The sequence below is a fragment of the Mustela erminea genome, chromosome 4 (assembly GCF_009829155.1).
Source record: "Mustela erminea isolate mMusErm1 chromosome 4, mMusErm1.Pri, whole genome shotgun sequence".
NCBI lineage: Eukaryota > Metazoa > Chordata > Mammalia > Carnivora > Mustelidae > Mustela > Mustela erminea.
In genome coordinates this window covers 24,797,129-24,811,533 of record NC_045617.1, presented here as the reverse complement: position 1 = coordinate 24,811,533, position 14,405 = coordinate 24,797,129, and the positions used below count along the sequence as shown (strand labels likewise).

The window sequence follows — 14,405 nt, the reverse complement described above, 5'->3', positions numbered from 1 at the left end:
TGGATCATTTATGTAAACTCAGCCTTCTTGTCCACGGTCTTCTCATATTGCATGCAGGCAAACCACAAAAATCATCTCCATGAACCACACAGAGACGGTGTCTGATTGCAGGCCTGTGAGATTGCTTGTATTCTCTGTAATTGGATGTCTGTGGTTCAAGACCAAAATCTGACATTCTGAATTAAAAAAAAAAAAAAAATTGCCAGTTTATTCCCCAGATCAACAGTTATGTATGTGACACTCGTAAAAGTTGTAAAGGTATTCTCTAGACTGAATTATGACAAATGAATACATCCTCCTTGAAAAAAAAGCATCCCGTTTGGCTTTAAAAAAAAAAAAAAAAAGAGTTTGGGTCTTTGAAATGCATTTGAAAAAAAAATTTTGGTCTTCTAGAAAGAAAAGCAAGCCATTCCTACTACAACCAAGTTAACATATGATAACATTTTAATCTCCTACTTCAAATATTTAGCATTACTTTTTCAGCAAATTTTTCCTAAAAAAAAACAACCCTTACCAAAAGCAGTAGTGCGAAGTGTATTCATACTGTACCTACAGATACAGAGACGTAATTGCAAGGAGACAAAGCACATTTTTTTTTCTTCATTATCAAAACTATCGTCCCTTATAACAATTGGTCACTAGTTTTTGATTTGACAGTCCTCGCTGGTTGGCACCGATCGTGTTTCTCTTGACACCTGCCGCTTCCAGCTTGCTCTGCCCTCTCTAGAAGGCAAACCACAGGCCACCGCCCCGGCGCCATCCCGGGCTCGGTCCAATCAATAAGGACTTATTTCCTGTCCATTTGCTGAGGTCACAGGAGCGAATCTCATTAATTATTTCTGCTACTGCAGCCTCAAGTGTGCTGCTGGCGTGACAAGTGAAAACTGCTTGACCTTTTTTCTTCTAATTTTGTTTGTAGCAGTTCCAAAAAGGAGGCAGGATTCATTTACCAACGTGATAAAAGGAAGGGGGAAAAATGGATTATGATTTTAAAGTCATTAAGACATTTAGATATGCCATCACGAAAGCTCTCCCGATCCCCTCATTCCCCAGGTTTTTTGTTTTTTGTTTTTTTCCCGGCTAACGAACAATAGTGTCTTTTTAATTTGGTGTCACAAAAATCTGGTCACTGCAAACACAATGTTTTCTAAAGCAGATCTGGCCTCCGAGGGAGGAAAGCTCTCCAGGGCCTCCAGTGCCTTGTTTCCATGGTAACGACACAGGTCAATAGCTGAAGTCACACCTTTGCCAGCTTTGATTGTTTCCCGCAACTGTTAAGAAACAAATGCACAATAAAAGTCAGTTTTTCAGGTACCACAGTTAAATTGGGGAGGGGAGGTGGACATGGGGCGGGGGAGGTGGGGGGGCACAGTGTGGATTCGTTGTTTTGGCTACGTTCTTTTTGAGGTAAAGAGGACACCAGTCCCTAAAGGTTTGGGTTCCCTAAGGCTGCTAGGTGTCTGGGCTCCGGAGGAACACAATTGGCTCCAATCAGCCTAATGACGCCTCCTCCCCCCCCCCCTGATATCCTGAAATGTGCCCCTCTGGGGGATGGCAGTAATGAAGGCAGAGGGCATTTACATCTCTGGCATTTTGAATGCAGCAGCCTGATATTCTTACGTGAGGAAGGCTTCATTAACATCCTACTTAGTGACTTTTTTTTTTTAAATGCTATATGCTGACACAATAGTCTGTATGAAAATTCAAGAAAGACAGCTTAGTTGAGGTCTGAATGCTACATTTTTTTAAAAACTAAGAGCCTTTATTTGACTGGGAAGAATGAACTGAAACACACCTTTGTAAAGGATAAAGGAAACTCTTGCCAGCAAGTGGAGTTTATTTCTAATCCCTCTTTTGGATGACGGGGAAGGGCCAATAATAGGGTTACCCTTCAGAGCTGAAAGAGATTTATAGTGACTTGGTCAGCCTGCTTCCTTTTCCCCCAGTTCCCTCTTCTCTTTCTCAGTGAATACCTCTACCTAACTCCCTAAATCAGAAACCTGGGCGGGGGGCGGGGGGTCCTCCTTCATGCCTCATTTCCGGTCAGGCCCTCTGGCCCCCAGAGATTGGGTGGGGCCAAAGGACAATGTTTTTTTTTGTTTTTTTTTTTAAAAGATTTTATTTATTTATTTGAGAGAGAGACAGTGAGAGAGAACATGAGCAAGGAGAAGGTCAGAGGGAGAAGCAGACTCCCCGTGGAACTGGGAGCCTTATGCGGGACTCGATCCCGGGACTCCGGGATCATGACCTGAGCCGAAGGCAGTCATCCAACCAACTGAGCCACCCAGGCGTCCCATGTTTTTTGTTTTTGTTTTGTTTTTAAATAACAGGAACTTTCAGAATTGTCCTCAGTTGTTGTTGTTTTTTAAATTTATTTATTCATTTATTTGACAGACAGAGATCACAAGTAGGCAGAGAGGCAGGCAGAGAGAGAGAAAGGAAGCAGGCTACCTGCCACGCAGACAGCCCAATGCGGGGCTCGATCCCAGGACTCTGGGACCATGACCTGAGACGAAGGCAGAGGCTTTAACCCACTGAACCACCCAGGTGCCCCCAAGGGTCAAGTTTTAGTCCGTGAGTGGAGGGGGATGTAAGTCACTTCTGGGTGGTAGCATTTAAACCATCCGCATAAATCCCTCCAGAGCCTTCCCCAAGGTGGCTATACTGCCCAGCCACACTGGAGAAGTTCCTCGTGCTGGATTCCAGCGTGACCACAGTGAGCGCCATGGTGCCTCTCCTACCTGCGTGAGCCCTGGAGCATGGGCAAGGAACACATCTTGTTTGAGGCCACAGAGACTGTGAGGTTGTCTGTATCCATCTGGATGGACGGAGTCTCTAGGTCCTAGCCATTCCGTCTCTTTTAGAGCTCTCAAATTTATCCTCCCCTCTTCATGCTCACTGCCGCGACCTCCATTCAGATGACCATCATCCCTCGCCTGGCTTGTTTTATGCAACCACTTCCTCAAGAGTCTTCCCACCACCAGATTTTGCCCCTGGACTCCATCGGGCATGCTGCCAAGGAGAGCTTTATAAAATGCAAATGTGATCTTGTTTAAAATCCTTCACTACTTTCCAATACCCCTCAGAAGAGTCCAAGCTCTCTCATAAGGTCACAGAAGTCCTTTCCTGATCGAGCCCTTGCCCAGCCCGTGTTCTCCCATCATCATTATTTAGGGAAACTGCTCGTAGCAGTTATCTCCCCTGAGACTGTTCCCGTATCTCCCCACGTCCTTCAAACTCCCCAAATTCCACTTGAGAGGAATATGCTCAGCTAGGCATGAGAGCCCTAAGGAGCTGGGTGCCCCTTCTTTCCCTTCGGGCTCCCCAAGTGCCCTGTGCCTATCTGGAGTACAGCATTATTTTTTTTTAGATTTTATTTATTTGACAGAGAGAGACACAGTGAGAGAGGGAACACGAGAAGAGGGAGTAGGAGAGAGAGAAGCAGGCTCCGTGCTGAGCAGGGAGCCTGACGTGGGGCTCAATCCCCGGACCCTGCGATCATGACCTGAGCTGAGCGTAAGGCAGACGTTTAAGGACTGAGCCACCCAGGCGTCCCCTGGAGTACAGCATTATTATACAGTGTTGTACTTCTCCATTCCCATGTCTATCTCTTCCTTAGACTTTAAGCTACTGCATACAGCAAGTAACACGAAGGAATAAAAGAAACAATCTGCTTTATTCCTCTAATTACACAGAGAAGAAAACAGAGGCTCAAAGAAGCTCAGCAGCTCACCCAAGATCAAAGGTGAGGAGTGGCACAGCTGTGGTCAGAAGCCAGGGTTTCCAACACCCCGTCCCGCAGTACCGAACACTACACTCTGCCAGAATCTCACTGCCCCATGGGTATTGCCACACATTGCACGTGAACTTCAGGACTATTTCAGCCCAGGATGCCCTTGTCTCTTGCCAACCACTGAAAGCATGAAGGCACTCAAATGGTAGATTCGAATCCCACTGTAGCTTTATAATCTTAGAGGAGCCATTTAACTACTTGGGGGTAATAGCAGCAGCCCCTTGTAGGACTGTTGGAGTCAACTACCTGAGACAGCACAGAGTGCTAGACAGTGTCTAAACACTACAAATATTCCAAACAACTGAAGTCTTCTTCCTCCGCAGGCCCTTAGAAAGCCAACCCATCCAAAAGATGAAGTCTTTTGTAGCTTCATGCACAACAACCTCAAAGGTAGTTGGAGTTGGATAAGGAAGGAAGGAGGGAAAAAAGGGGGAAGAAAAGCAAAAGGGAGGGAGAGGGGGGAGGAAGAGAGAACATGCTCTCAATTTTCATTATCTTTAATTACCCCAAACCTAAATTAGACAGGCCAACATTCTGTATTCCACACTTTAGGTTGGTACCTGCAGGCACATGCATAATAAATGCATGAGCGGACTTCAATGTGCAGACGTTAACTAAACACTTATTATGTGAAAGTACGATGATCCTTCTCCGCTTCACCGATCAGGAACTAGTTAAGGGTATACTGTAAAAAGCAGCAGAACTACGGGACGAATAAAGGACTATAAATGATCAAAGAAATAGAGATCAACTGTAATTAGAAGAGATTCAAGAAGACCTTACAGGGTAGTGAGATTTGAGGCATGTTTGAAAATGTTGGTAAGCAGTTACAGGGTTGAGGGGAGCAAGGGAATCTTATCGAAAGAGCTTAAACAAAGGCACAGAGGAGACCAGAGTACAGTGTCCAGGGAATAAAGGTAGACTGGTGTGACAAGCCTTATAGGGATAAGTAACAGGGGATCCAGGAGGGTTCTGAAAACTAGGCTAAGAAATCTGAATTAAAAAAAAAATTATTATCAAATATTTTAAAAGTACAGAGAAGTTCAAAGACTAGAACAGGAGTTGGCAAGCTGCAGCTCGAAGCCCAATCTAACCCTGCTGTTTTTATAAATAAAGTTTTATTGGCACATATCCATGTCCGTTCAGTTACATACTGTCTGTGGCTGCATTGGGCTCTAGTGGCAGAGCTGTACACACCCACAGAGCCTAAAATACTTCCACCTTCGCCTTCTCGGACTGGCTGCTGACTCCTCGTCTAGTGCAACACATGACCACATAACTACTGACAGTCAACAATCGTCAATATTTTGCTATTTTTGTTTTATCTACTTGTATGTACGTGTTTTCTCAACTGTTTGCAAATAAGCTGTGGGCAGTGGTATGCTGGCTGGTAAGTTACCTCTCCAGGGGAGGAGAAAAACCCGGTTTGTAGCATTTGCAGATTTTTGTGGTATAAAAACTCCCATCACAGCTGATCACAAGAGACCAAGGACGGTGGAATCACAAAATTCTGAAATATTTAACAACAGGCTCTGAGCTGGCAGGACTTGGCTTGAACACATGTTGGGCTGCAGTAGGCTTCACCCTTGCTTTGACTGCAGCTCCTAAGAACTCTCTCCTGCATAACCAGAATATTGTCACAACTAGGAAAGTTAACAATAATTCTCCACCATTGTGTTATATCTAGTCCATGAGCAAATTTCCCCAGTTGGCTCTAAAATGTCTTTGTTAGTGGTTTTATTTTTTCCCCTGAATCATGATGAGTCCTGCTTCACACACTGCATTCATCTGTTATGACACTTTAATAATTTTCTCCCCTATGATATTGCCGTTTTGAAAGGATCAGGCTGTGTTGTGCAATTGCATTCTACATTTCTCTCCCTCTCTCTCTTTTTTGAGATTTTATTTATTTATTAGAGAGAGAGTATAAGCAGGGAAAGCGGCAGAGGGAGAGGAAGAAGCAGGCTCCCTGCTGAGCAGGGAGACTGCCTCTGAGATAGATCCCAGGACCCCTGATCATGACCTGAGGTGATGGCAGCCTTCTGACAGACTGAGCCACCCCTGCATCCCTCACCTGGGGAACTTTAAAGTGCAGATATCTAGGCCCCAATCCTAGAGACGGATTTAATAAGGCCTAAAAATGCTTCTTAAGTCATTCCAATGATTAGCCAGATTTGGGAGTACCTTACCTGCTGGGGAACATATTTTGAGTTACTGTATTTTAAAACAGTTGGGTTGGGGGCGCCTGGGTGGCTCAGTCAGTTAAACGTCTGCCTTCAGCTCAGGTCATGATCCCAGGGTCCTGCATGGAGCCCCCTGCTCAACAGGGAGTCTACTTCTCCCTCTACCCTTCTCACCCCTGCTCGTGATCTCTCTCTCAAATAAAAAAATAAAATCTTAAAAAAAAATAGTTGGGTTGGTTTTACACTTTTTAAAAAATATTATAGTCAGCATTAATGAACTTTTTAAAAAAATATTTTATTTATTTGACAGACAGAGAGATCACAAGTAGGCAGAGAGGCAGGCAGAGAAAGTGGGGGGAAGCAGGCTCCCCGCTGAGCAGAAAACCCGATGCAGGGCTCGATCCCAGGACCCCGAGATCATGACCTGAGCCAAAGGCAGAGGCTTAACCTCCTGAGCCACCCAGGCGCCACAAGGGTTTATACTGTTTTGACCACCATGTATTGTGCACCTGTATGGCATGGGTGTGTAGTAGGTGATACAAACACAGCTGCTTCCTCTGAGGACCACCTGTTAGGGGGCTGCCCTAGGGCAGCAGAGCTGGAGGGGGTTGAAAGGACTGCTGAGGGACTGGACCTACAACTTTGGTTCTAAGAGATGCAAGAGATAAGACCACAATTAGAAAAATCCTTTTTTTTGGGGCGCCTGGGTGGCTCAGTGGGTTAAGCCGCTGCCTTCGGCTCAGGTCATGATCCCAGGGTCCTGGGATCGAGCCCCGCATCGGGCTCTCTGCTCAGCAGGGAGCCTGCTTCCTCCTCTCTCTCTCTGCCTGCCTCTCTGCCTACTTGTGATCTCTGTCAAATAAATAAATAAAATCTTTAAAAAAAAAAAAAAAAAAAGAAAAATCCTTTTTTTTAATTTAAAGGTTTATTTATTCATTTGAGAGAGAGACAGAGAGGGTAAAGCAGAGGGAGAGGCAGAGGGAGAGGGAGAAGCAGATTCCCTACTGAGCTGGGAGTCCAATGTTGGGCTCAATCCCAGGATGTGGAGATCAGGACCTGAGGTAAAAGGCAGATGCTTAACCATCTGAGCCACCCAGGCTCACCACACCATTGGAAAAATTCTTTCCACTTTTGCTTTCACCTGCATTTTGACTGGGCAAAGCCTTAACAAATGCACAGACAGAACTTTCCATATTAGGATATGGCTAGAAGAGGCTGGCATGCCCTCTGGCCTTAATGGCTTGAAAAACATTTTTAGTTGTAGGGTGAGTGATGTAAAAAAATACAAAAAGGTGAATTACCAGTCTGTGTTTTTACTTCTCTGATATAGCACTTTAGGGCACTAATATAATTAAATCTCTAATTAAGTCAACTGAATAATTATGTAAGTGCAGCATCACCTGCAATAAATTAAGTCCAAATCCCTTGCTAGAGGATCCAATTAAAGACATTAACACAGAGAGAAAAAGATGCAAAGTACTTAAAGTTAAGTGCATTATTATTTAACATTTATTAAAAGGTGTTATTAAACACCTTTTCAGTGATAAATGTTGCTTTTATGAGACCCTTTTGAGAAATCATCATATGCTTTTGAAAACCATTTGGTTAAAAAAATTCTCTTAAATAGTCAAGACAAGCCCCTGCCATGAGATCTAGGCAGCTTTAGCAGAAGTGGGTGAGACAACTGCTTCTCTCCAATGAAACCAAAGAAAGACTTTCAGACCTGGTAGAAACCCAAGCCCAGTCTTATCTTCTCATCTCATTTTACAGGAGAAGGTAATTAGGATGAGATCGGCTGAGGGGTAAGAGCCAACAGCAAATCTGAGAAATGGCCCGGGTTTCATTTCTGCACATCCAGAGCTGTTCCTCTCTATAGCACTGGAACAGAATTGGAGAGAACCCCAAGTTTTCCTTTGCCCAAACAGAGAAAGTGCCATAGAGAATGGGGATGCTGAAACTCAGCTGGAAATTAGGGTAGACCTTGCTCTGTAGGAACTGGATAATAGAGACTAGGGAAGTCGAAGTAGTATGTTAAAGGGTTTTGTTTGTTTGTTTGTTTGTTTGTAATGGTTGAAAACACTTGAATAAGGAGGAGGGGTAACAAATGGCAGCCATGCTGTTACGGAAAGAGACCACTCATCTCCTAATCGAGTGGAGAAGTGGACCATGCTTCCCTAACGGGGATTAAGAAGATGGCAGAAACCAACATGCAGTAATGATAAAGAACTCCAACCTGGTACTAGACTCAGGGAAAGAAAGGACCAGAACGCATGGTTTTGGACACCCAGACCATATATTAGGAAAGCACATTTAAAAATTAGTGAAAAGACTGCCATGATTCCAAGCGATCATAAATGGAAATCGTTCAAGGGGGATGAGAGCCTCTGAAAAAACCAAATTTCAACTATGGTCATCATTAATTATAAAAGAGCCCAAAATAAACAGCTACAGAATGAGGTCTCTTGGGGCTCAGACTGGAAAAGGCCCAGGTATAAAGGAGCAACATTTTTTTTTTTTTTTTTTGCCTCCTCCATTGCTGAGCCTGGGCGGAGCAGCTGTTCTGCACAGAGCTGCACTGTGGAGATCGGATGCTATCCCTGATTTGAAGGAGCTGACAAAGGAGAGGTAGAAAGCTGTGAGAATTGTGTGGCAATCCACCCCTAAGTCTGTATTATCACCAGGACACTTGTCACACATGTTTTTAAAGTGCCATTCCTCACAGAAAAATGTTCAGAAACAACCTCATCAGAATCTGCTGAAGACATGGGGGGTGTGCAGGGGAAGGAGACGATGACAAAAATAAGAGGCATGAAAATATCAAGGCAGTATGTCAAAGAAGGACAAGTGCTCTCAAATAGTCCCCAAAGATGGCGTAATATTAAGAGAAGACAAAGGAAACAGAAATAAGGAATGAATTAAAAACTGTAAAGATGAAAATAAATTCCATGAAGAGGGGACTTTAAGGATGAAACAGCCCGTTACAGGTCGTCAGGGAGGAGGCAGCTACCAACCTGCCTTAGGTCTGGCTTCCGGTATCCTCTGCATTTTAAGGCCACCACCACTCCCATTCCGAACATAGTATTGCCCTTTTGGACAAATTACTGCGCGACACCCTCACTGAGCCTGCTCCCCGCCAGCAGATTTCTCACTCGTTCTGCCTGATATCTCTGGCGGCACTTCCCTTCTCCGTCTTCCTCCTCACTCTGGGAACCCAGTTTCCATTCTAGAGCACCTTGACAGAGGCATCCACTTACCTCGGTCCTCTTCATGCTCCCAGTGTACACAAATGGTCCTTTCCAGCTACTGAAAGACCTAAGAAATCTCAGAGATGAGAGATTCAACTGACGAATGTCTTCAAACGGACAAAAGAAAAAGATGAGGACAGAGGTGCATCTGGAACAAAGACCAGTGAATTTACGGACAATGATGGCAAAATTCTAAAAAAGGTTAGCAAATAGATGGGTTGTGACCTCTAGAAAAAAAAGTCAGTGCTGATGGCAGCCCCAGGACAGGTGGGTCACAATGAGCAAATCATTACAAAATATTCTTTTTTTTTTTTTTTTAAATATTTTATTTATTTATTTATTTGGCAGAGAGAGAGAGAGAGAGAGAGAGATCACAAGTAAGCAGAGAGGCAGGCAGAGACAGAGAGGAGGAAGCAGCTCCCTGCTGAGCAGAGAGCCCGATACGGGACTCGATCCCAGGACCCTGAGATCATGACCTGAGCTGACGGCAGCAGCTTAACCCACTGAGCCACCCAGGTGCCCCCAAATATTCTAATTTTTCTTTCGATATGGCCACTCACTGTTAGCTTCAGAAACAGTAAAGAGAGTATATTTGGGTTTTATTTTATTTTATTTAAAGATTTTATTTATTTGACAGAGATCACCAGTAGGCAGAGAGGCAGGCAGAGAGAGAGAGGAGGAAGCAGGCTTCCTGCTAAGCAGAGGGCCTGATGCAGGGCTCGATCCCAGGACCCTGGGATCATGACCTGAGCCGAAGGCAGAAGCTTTAACCCACTGAGCCACCCAGGCGCCCCCTTTCTTTCTTTTTTTTAAAAAGATTTTATTTATTTATTTGACAGAGAGCTATCACAAGTAGGCAGAGAAGCAGGCTGGGCAGGGTGGGGGGTGCTGGTGGAAGCAGGCTCCCTTTTGAGCAGAGAGCCCGATGCAGGGCTCGATCCCAGGACCCTGAGATCATGACCTGAGCTGAAGGCAGAGGCTTAACCCACGGAGCCACACAGGCACCCCCTCTTTCTTTCTTTCTTCTTTATTTCTTTCTTTTTTTTTTTTTTTTAAGATTTTTAAAAAATTTATTTGAGAGAGAAAGAAAGCACAAGCAGAGGGAGAAAGAAAGGGAGAAGCACACTCCTTGCTGAGCAGGGAGCTCAACATGGGACTCGCTCCCAGGAACCTGGGATCATGACCAGAGCCAAAGGCAGACACTTAACCAACTAAGCCACTCAGGCACTCAGTCAACTATATTTCAATAAAAAAAAAGAAAAACAAAAAACAACCTCGATTTGGTTTCTTTCCTTTATCACAGTTCCATGGATTACCTGAATGAAGATGGAGAAGAAATATGTACTAGATTTTAATTTTCAGATGTCATATAGCCAGGAGAGAAAGCTAACACATGGATAGCATCAAAATCTTAATGGTTTTCACATATTGAAAAAAGACGGAGACTCGCGAGATACAATGTACAGGGATAATTGTATAGTTCTACAGGTTCTATAGGTTCCAAAAATTCATTGTACAAGTGTGAACCTCAGTTTGACAGTGACTCATAAAGAAGTGGTGAGAATCTTTGCTAACCACATTCTTTATATAAGCCAAGACGGTGATATAGATTCAAGAAAATTTAGAAAAAAAGCCCAAACACAAACTTTGGCAGCATCAACCGAAGTACATATCCAAAACACAGGCAGGAATGGTCAGGCTGTACTGTTTGATGGTCAGTTTGTGGTTAGAAAACCATGCTCTGTCCTGGGTGCTATGGCCACGTATCAAGATGGGCATTCAGGGTAGCCTGGCTCCAGTATTAGGATGAAGAGGTATTTGAAAACACGCACCTAAGGAATGTTTAACCTGGAGGAAAGGATTACAGAAGGAGATGAAAGCCATCTTCCAGCACCTGACGTAATCAAATGGAAGATGGAACAGTCCTGTTCTGTACGCTTCAGGAGACAGGACAAAGAGGTACAGGGTGAAATTTCTGGGAAGGAGACTTCAACAACAAGTAAGAGAGAGCTTTCAAACAACTAGAGTTGTCTAACAAGAGAATAATTATTTTTCACCAGCTGTGAAGCCCCTGTTTTTGGAAGTCCTCAGCAACTAGATGACCACATCAGAGAAGGGATGAACAAAATTTTTTTTTTTTTTTTTAAGATTTTATTTATTTATTTGGCAGGGGGAGATAGAGAGAGGGGGAGAGAGAGAGACTGAGAGAGCACAGCAGGGAGAATGGCAAGCAGAGGGGAAGTAGGCTCCCTGCCGAGCAAGGAGCCCAACGTGGGACTTGATCCCAGGATTCCGGGATCATGACCTGAGCCCAAGGCAGACAGATGCTCAACTGACTGAGCCCCTCAGTCAAAATTCTTAGCAGATGTGGGAGGTGGAACAAGGCAGCCTTCAAAGTCCCATCCAACTCCAAGATTCTAGCTGATAGTGCTTCAATTGAAAGGTCTTCCCAACTTCTGATTGGCAAGACTTGGTACAAAAGGAAAAGCTGTAATTAAAACTTTTCTCTAATATGATAAACATATTATGATAAACAAACAAATTGCAAACCACCTAAAAAGCATTCGTTTTTCCTCAGAACAACAGATTATCTGCAAGAGTCTACAGAAAGAAAATCTACTGATTTAATTAAATATCTTATTTTAGCAAAGGAAAGGGGACGGAAATAAGAGAATTTTTAAAAAAAGATTTTATTTATTTATTTGACAGAGATCACAAGTAGGCAGAGAGGCAGGCAGAGAGAGAGGAGGAAGCAGGCTCCCTGATGAGCAGAGAGCCCGATGCGGGGCTCAATCCCAGGACCCTGGGATCATGACCTGAGCCGAAGGCAGAGGCTTTAACTCACTGAGCCACCCAGGCACCCCGAAATAAGAGAATTTTTAGTTCCTTCCTCGAGCACATGAGTTCATGTGCCAAAGGACAAGAATGATACAATTCCCAATATTAAAATAGCCCATAATCATAACAATACTAGCAATATCAACAAAGACAACCTCACAGTACTTATGTGTGCCCAGCACTAAGACATACGTATCTTCAATCTTTACAACAGCCCTATGAGGTAGCTACTAATATTATTCTTATTTTACTGATAAACAAACTTAGATAAGAGTTAACTTGCTCAAGGTAACATGGAAGATAAGTGCTGGAGTCAAGATCCAAATACTTCTTGCTCTTAAGCAGCATGGTATAATGCTTTTCCTTTCACTCGTATGTGAACTGGGAGGCATATCAATTTCATCTGGAAGAGAACACCTATCTATGTCAATAATGTCCTTTGCAAACCTGTGCCCCAAGGGCAAATTTTTTCAATATACATCATAGATTTTTTTTTAAAGATTTTATTTATTTATTTGACAGGCAGAGATTACAAGTAGGCAGAGAGGCAGGCAGAGAGAGGGGAGGGAAGCAGGCTGCCTGCTGAGCAGAGAGCCCGATGCGGGGCTCGATCCCAGGACCCTGGGATCATGACCTGAGCCGAAGGCAGAGGCTTTAACCCACTGAGCCACCCAAGCGCCCCTACATCATAGATTTTTAAGAAATACATTAAGTCAAATAGCTTTGGATAAAATTCTATTTACAGAGATGATGGAAAATTGCAGCCATTGTTATATTAACCACGCGCCTCTATAAGAATATATACATTTTTTAAAAAACCATAACTAAAAATGCCATATGGCTGCCAAACAAATGTCAGTAAGAACTGGAAATGGAAAATTTCCACATTTCTGCTAAGAAAAAGGCCATAAATATTTTAATTGATTAGGTATATTCTTCAGGTCATACTTTTTCTTTTTTTAAACTAAGGCCCTTAATAAGGCTCAGATATCATCACCTCCACTTTATAAGTTACAAAACTAACATATTTTTACGTAACTCCTTAATATTGAAAACTTATTTTTACCAAAAATCTCAACCAAAGATTCTGACTGCAGTAATGGTACCTGCTGTTTCACACAATCACAGGACATCATTACCTCAGGTCATTTTCACTATACTTTATTATTTTTTTAAAGATTATTTATTTATTTATTTGCCGGGGGTTGGGGAGAGAGAGCAAGAGAGGGAGCGCGCACACAAGCAGGGGGAGCGGAAGGCAGAGGGAGAAGCAGGCTTCCCAGTGAGTGAGGAGCCCAACATGGGACTCGATCCCAAGACCCTGGGATCACAGCAGAGCTGAGGGCAGCTGCTTAACCAACAGAGCTATCCAGGCGTCCCATTTTCACTATTTTTAAAAACCAATCTTGGGGGCCACCTGGGTGGCTCAATTGGTTAAGCGTCCGACTCTTGATTTCCGCTCAGGTCATGATCTCAGGGTTGTGAGATTGAGCCGCTGTGTTGGGCTCTGTGCTGGTTGTGGAGCCTGCTTGGGATTCTCTCTTTCCCTCTCCTACTGCCCCTCCCCTCACCTCATGCACATGCCCTCTCTCTCTCTCTCAAAAAAACTTAAATGAAAGCAATCACAGGGCTCATCATACTACATTTAAGTCACTGGATGGGGAACCTGAGTGGCTCAGTTGATTGGGTGCCCAACTCTTAATTTTGCTGGGGTCATGATCTTGGGGTCACGGGATCAGGCTCTGGGTGGGTTTCTGCACTCAGTAGGATGTCTGCTTGGGGATTCTTCCCTCCCTTGCTTCTCCCCTGCTTGTGGTCAGTCGCTCTCTCTTTCTCTAAATAAATAAATCTTGGGGACAAAAAAGTCATTGAATAAAGGACTAACTAATGAGTTCAAATTGACAAATATAATTTAGCCCATACTTTAACATTTTTCCGTTCTCTTATAAAACATCAGAGTATTTTTTCTTTTGCAAAATAGTCCGGAAAACTCCTGCAATATGTATTAAGCTTTACAATACTTTTAAAATAAGTTCTTTGTGTTCTTTTGCAGAATTAAGATCATTTTGTATAATTGTATGAGCATGTGTGACACACACGGCATTTGTTACTCTGCTCTTCTTTTCCCTTGCTGAGTCTTGGGACCTGAAGCCCGTGGAGATGAGAGATAAGAGAAGAGGTTTGCTCTGGGAGGGACAAAATGCTGCTATTTCCATATACGGCAGTTTTTCAAGAACCAGAGCAGAAACCCCCAGATGAAGCCACATAGGAACCTTTTTTAATCCAATAAGGGGATAAGGTGTTCTCCTCCTAAGACCGGTTAATCCATTTCTGCTGTTTCATAAT

The 14,405-nt window shown here is 43.6% G+C and overlaps 1 protein-coding gene across 2 annotated transcripts in view; it reads right to left on the bottom strand.

Annotated features, from left to right (window-relative positions):
• Positions 1-426: 426 nt before the first annotated feature.
• PDSS2 (decaprenyl diphosphate synthase subunit 2) overlaps positions 427-14,405 on the bottom strand; it is a 256,817-nt gene continuing 242,838 nt past the window's right edge. The window contains exon 8 of one of the 2 annotated variants that reach the window (XM_032338898.1): positions 427-1,271. In XM_032338898.1, the coding sequence (XP_032194789.1) occupies positions 1,113-1,271 (159 nt within the window). In that variant the 3' untranslated portion in view covers positions 427-1,112. Of the gene's footprint in view, positions 1,272-10,446; positions 10,538-14,405 lie in introns of those variants that run through there. The other variant, XM_032338899.1, reaches the window with a different exon arrangement.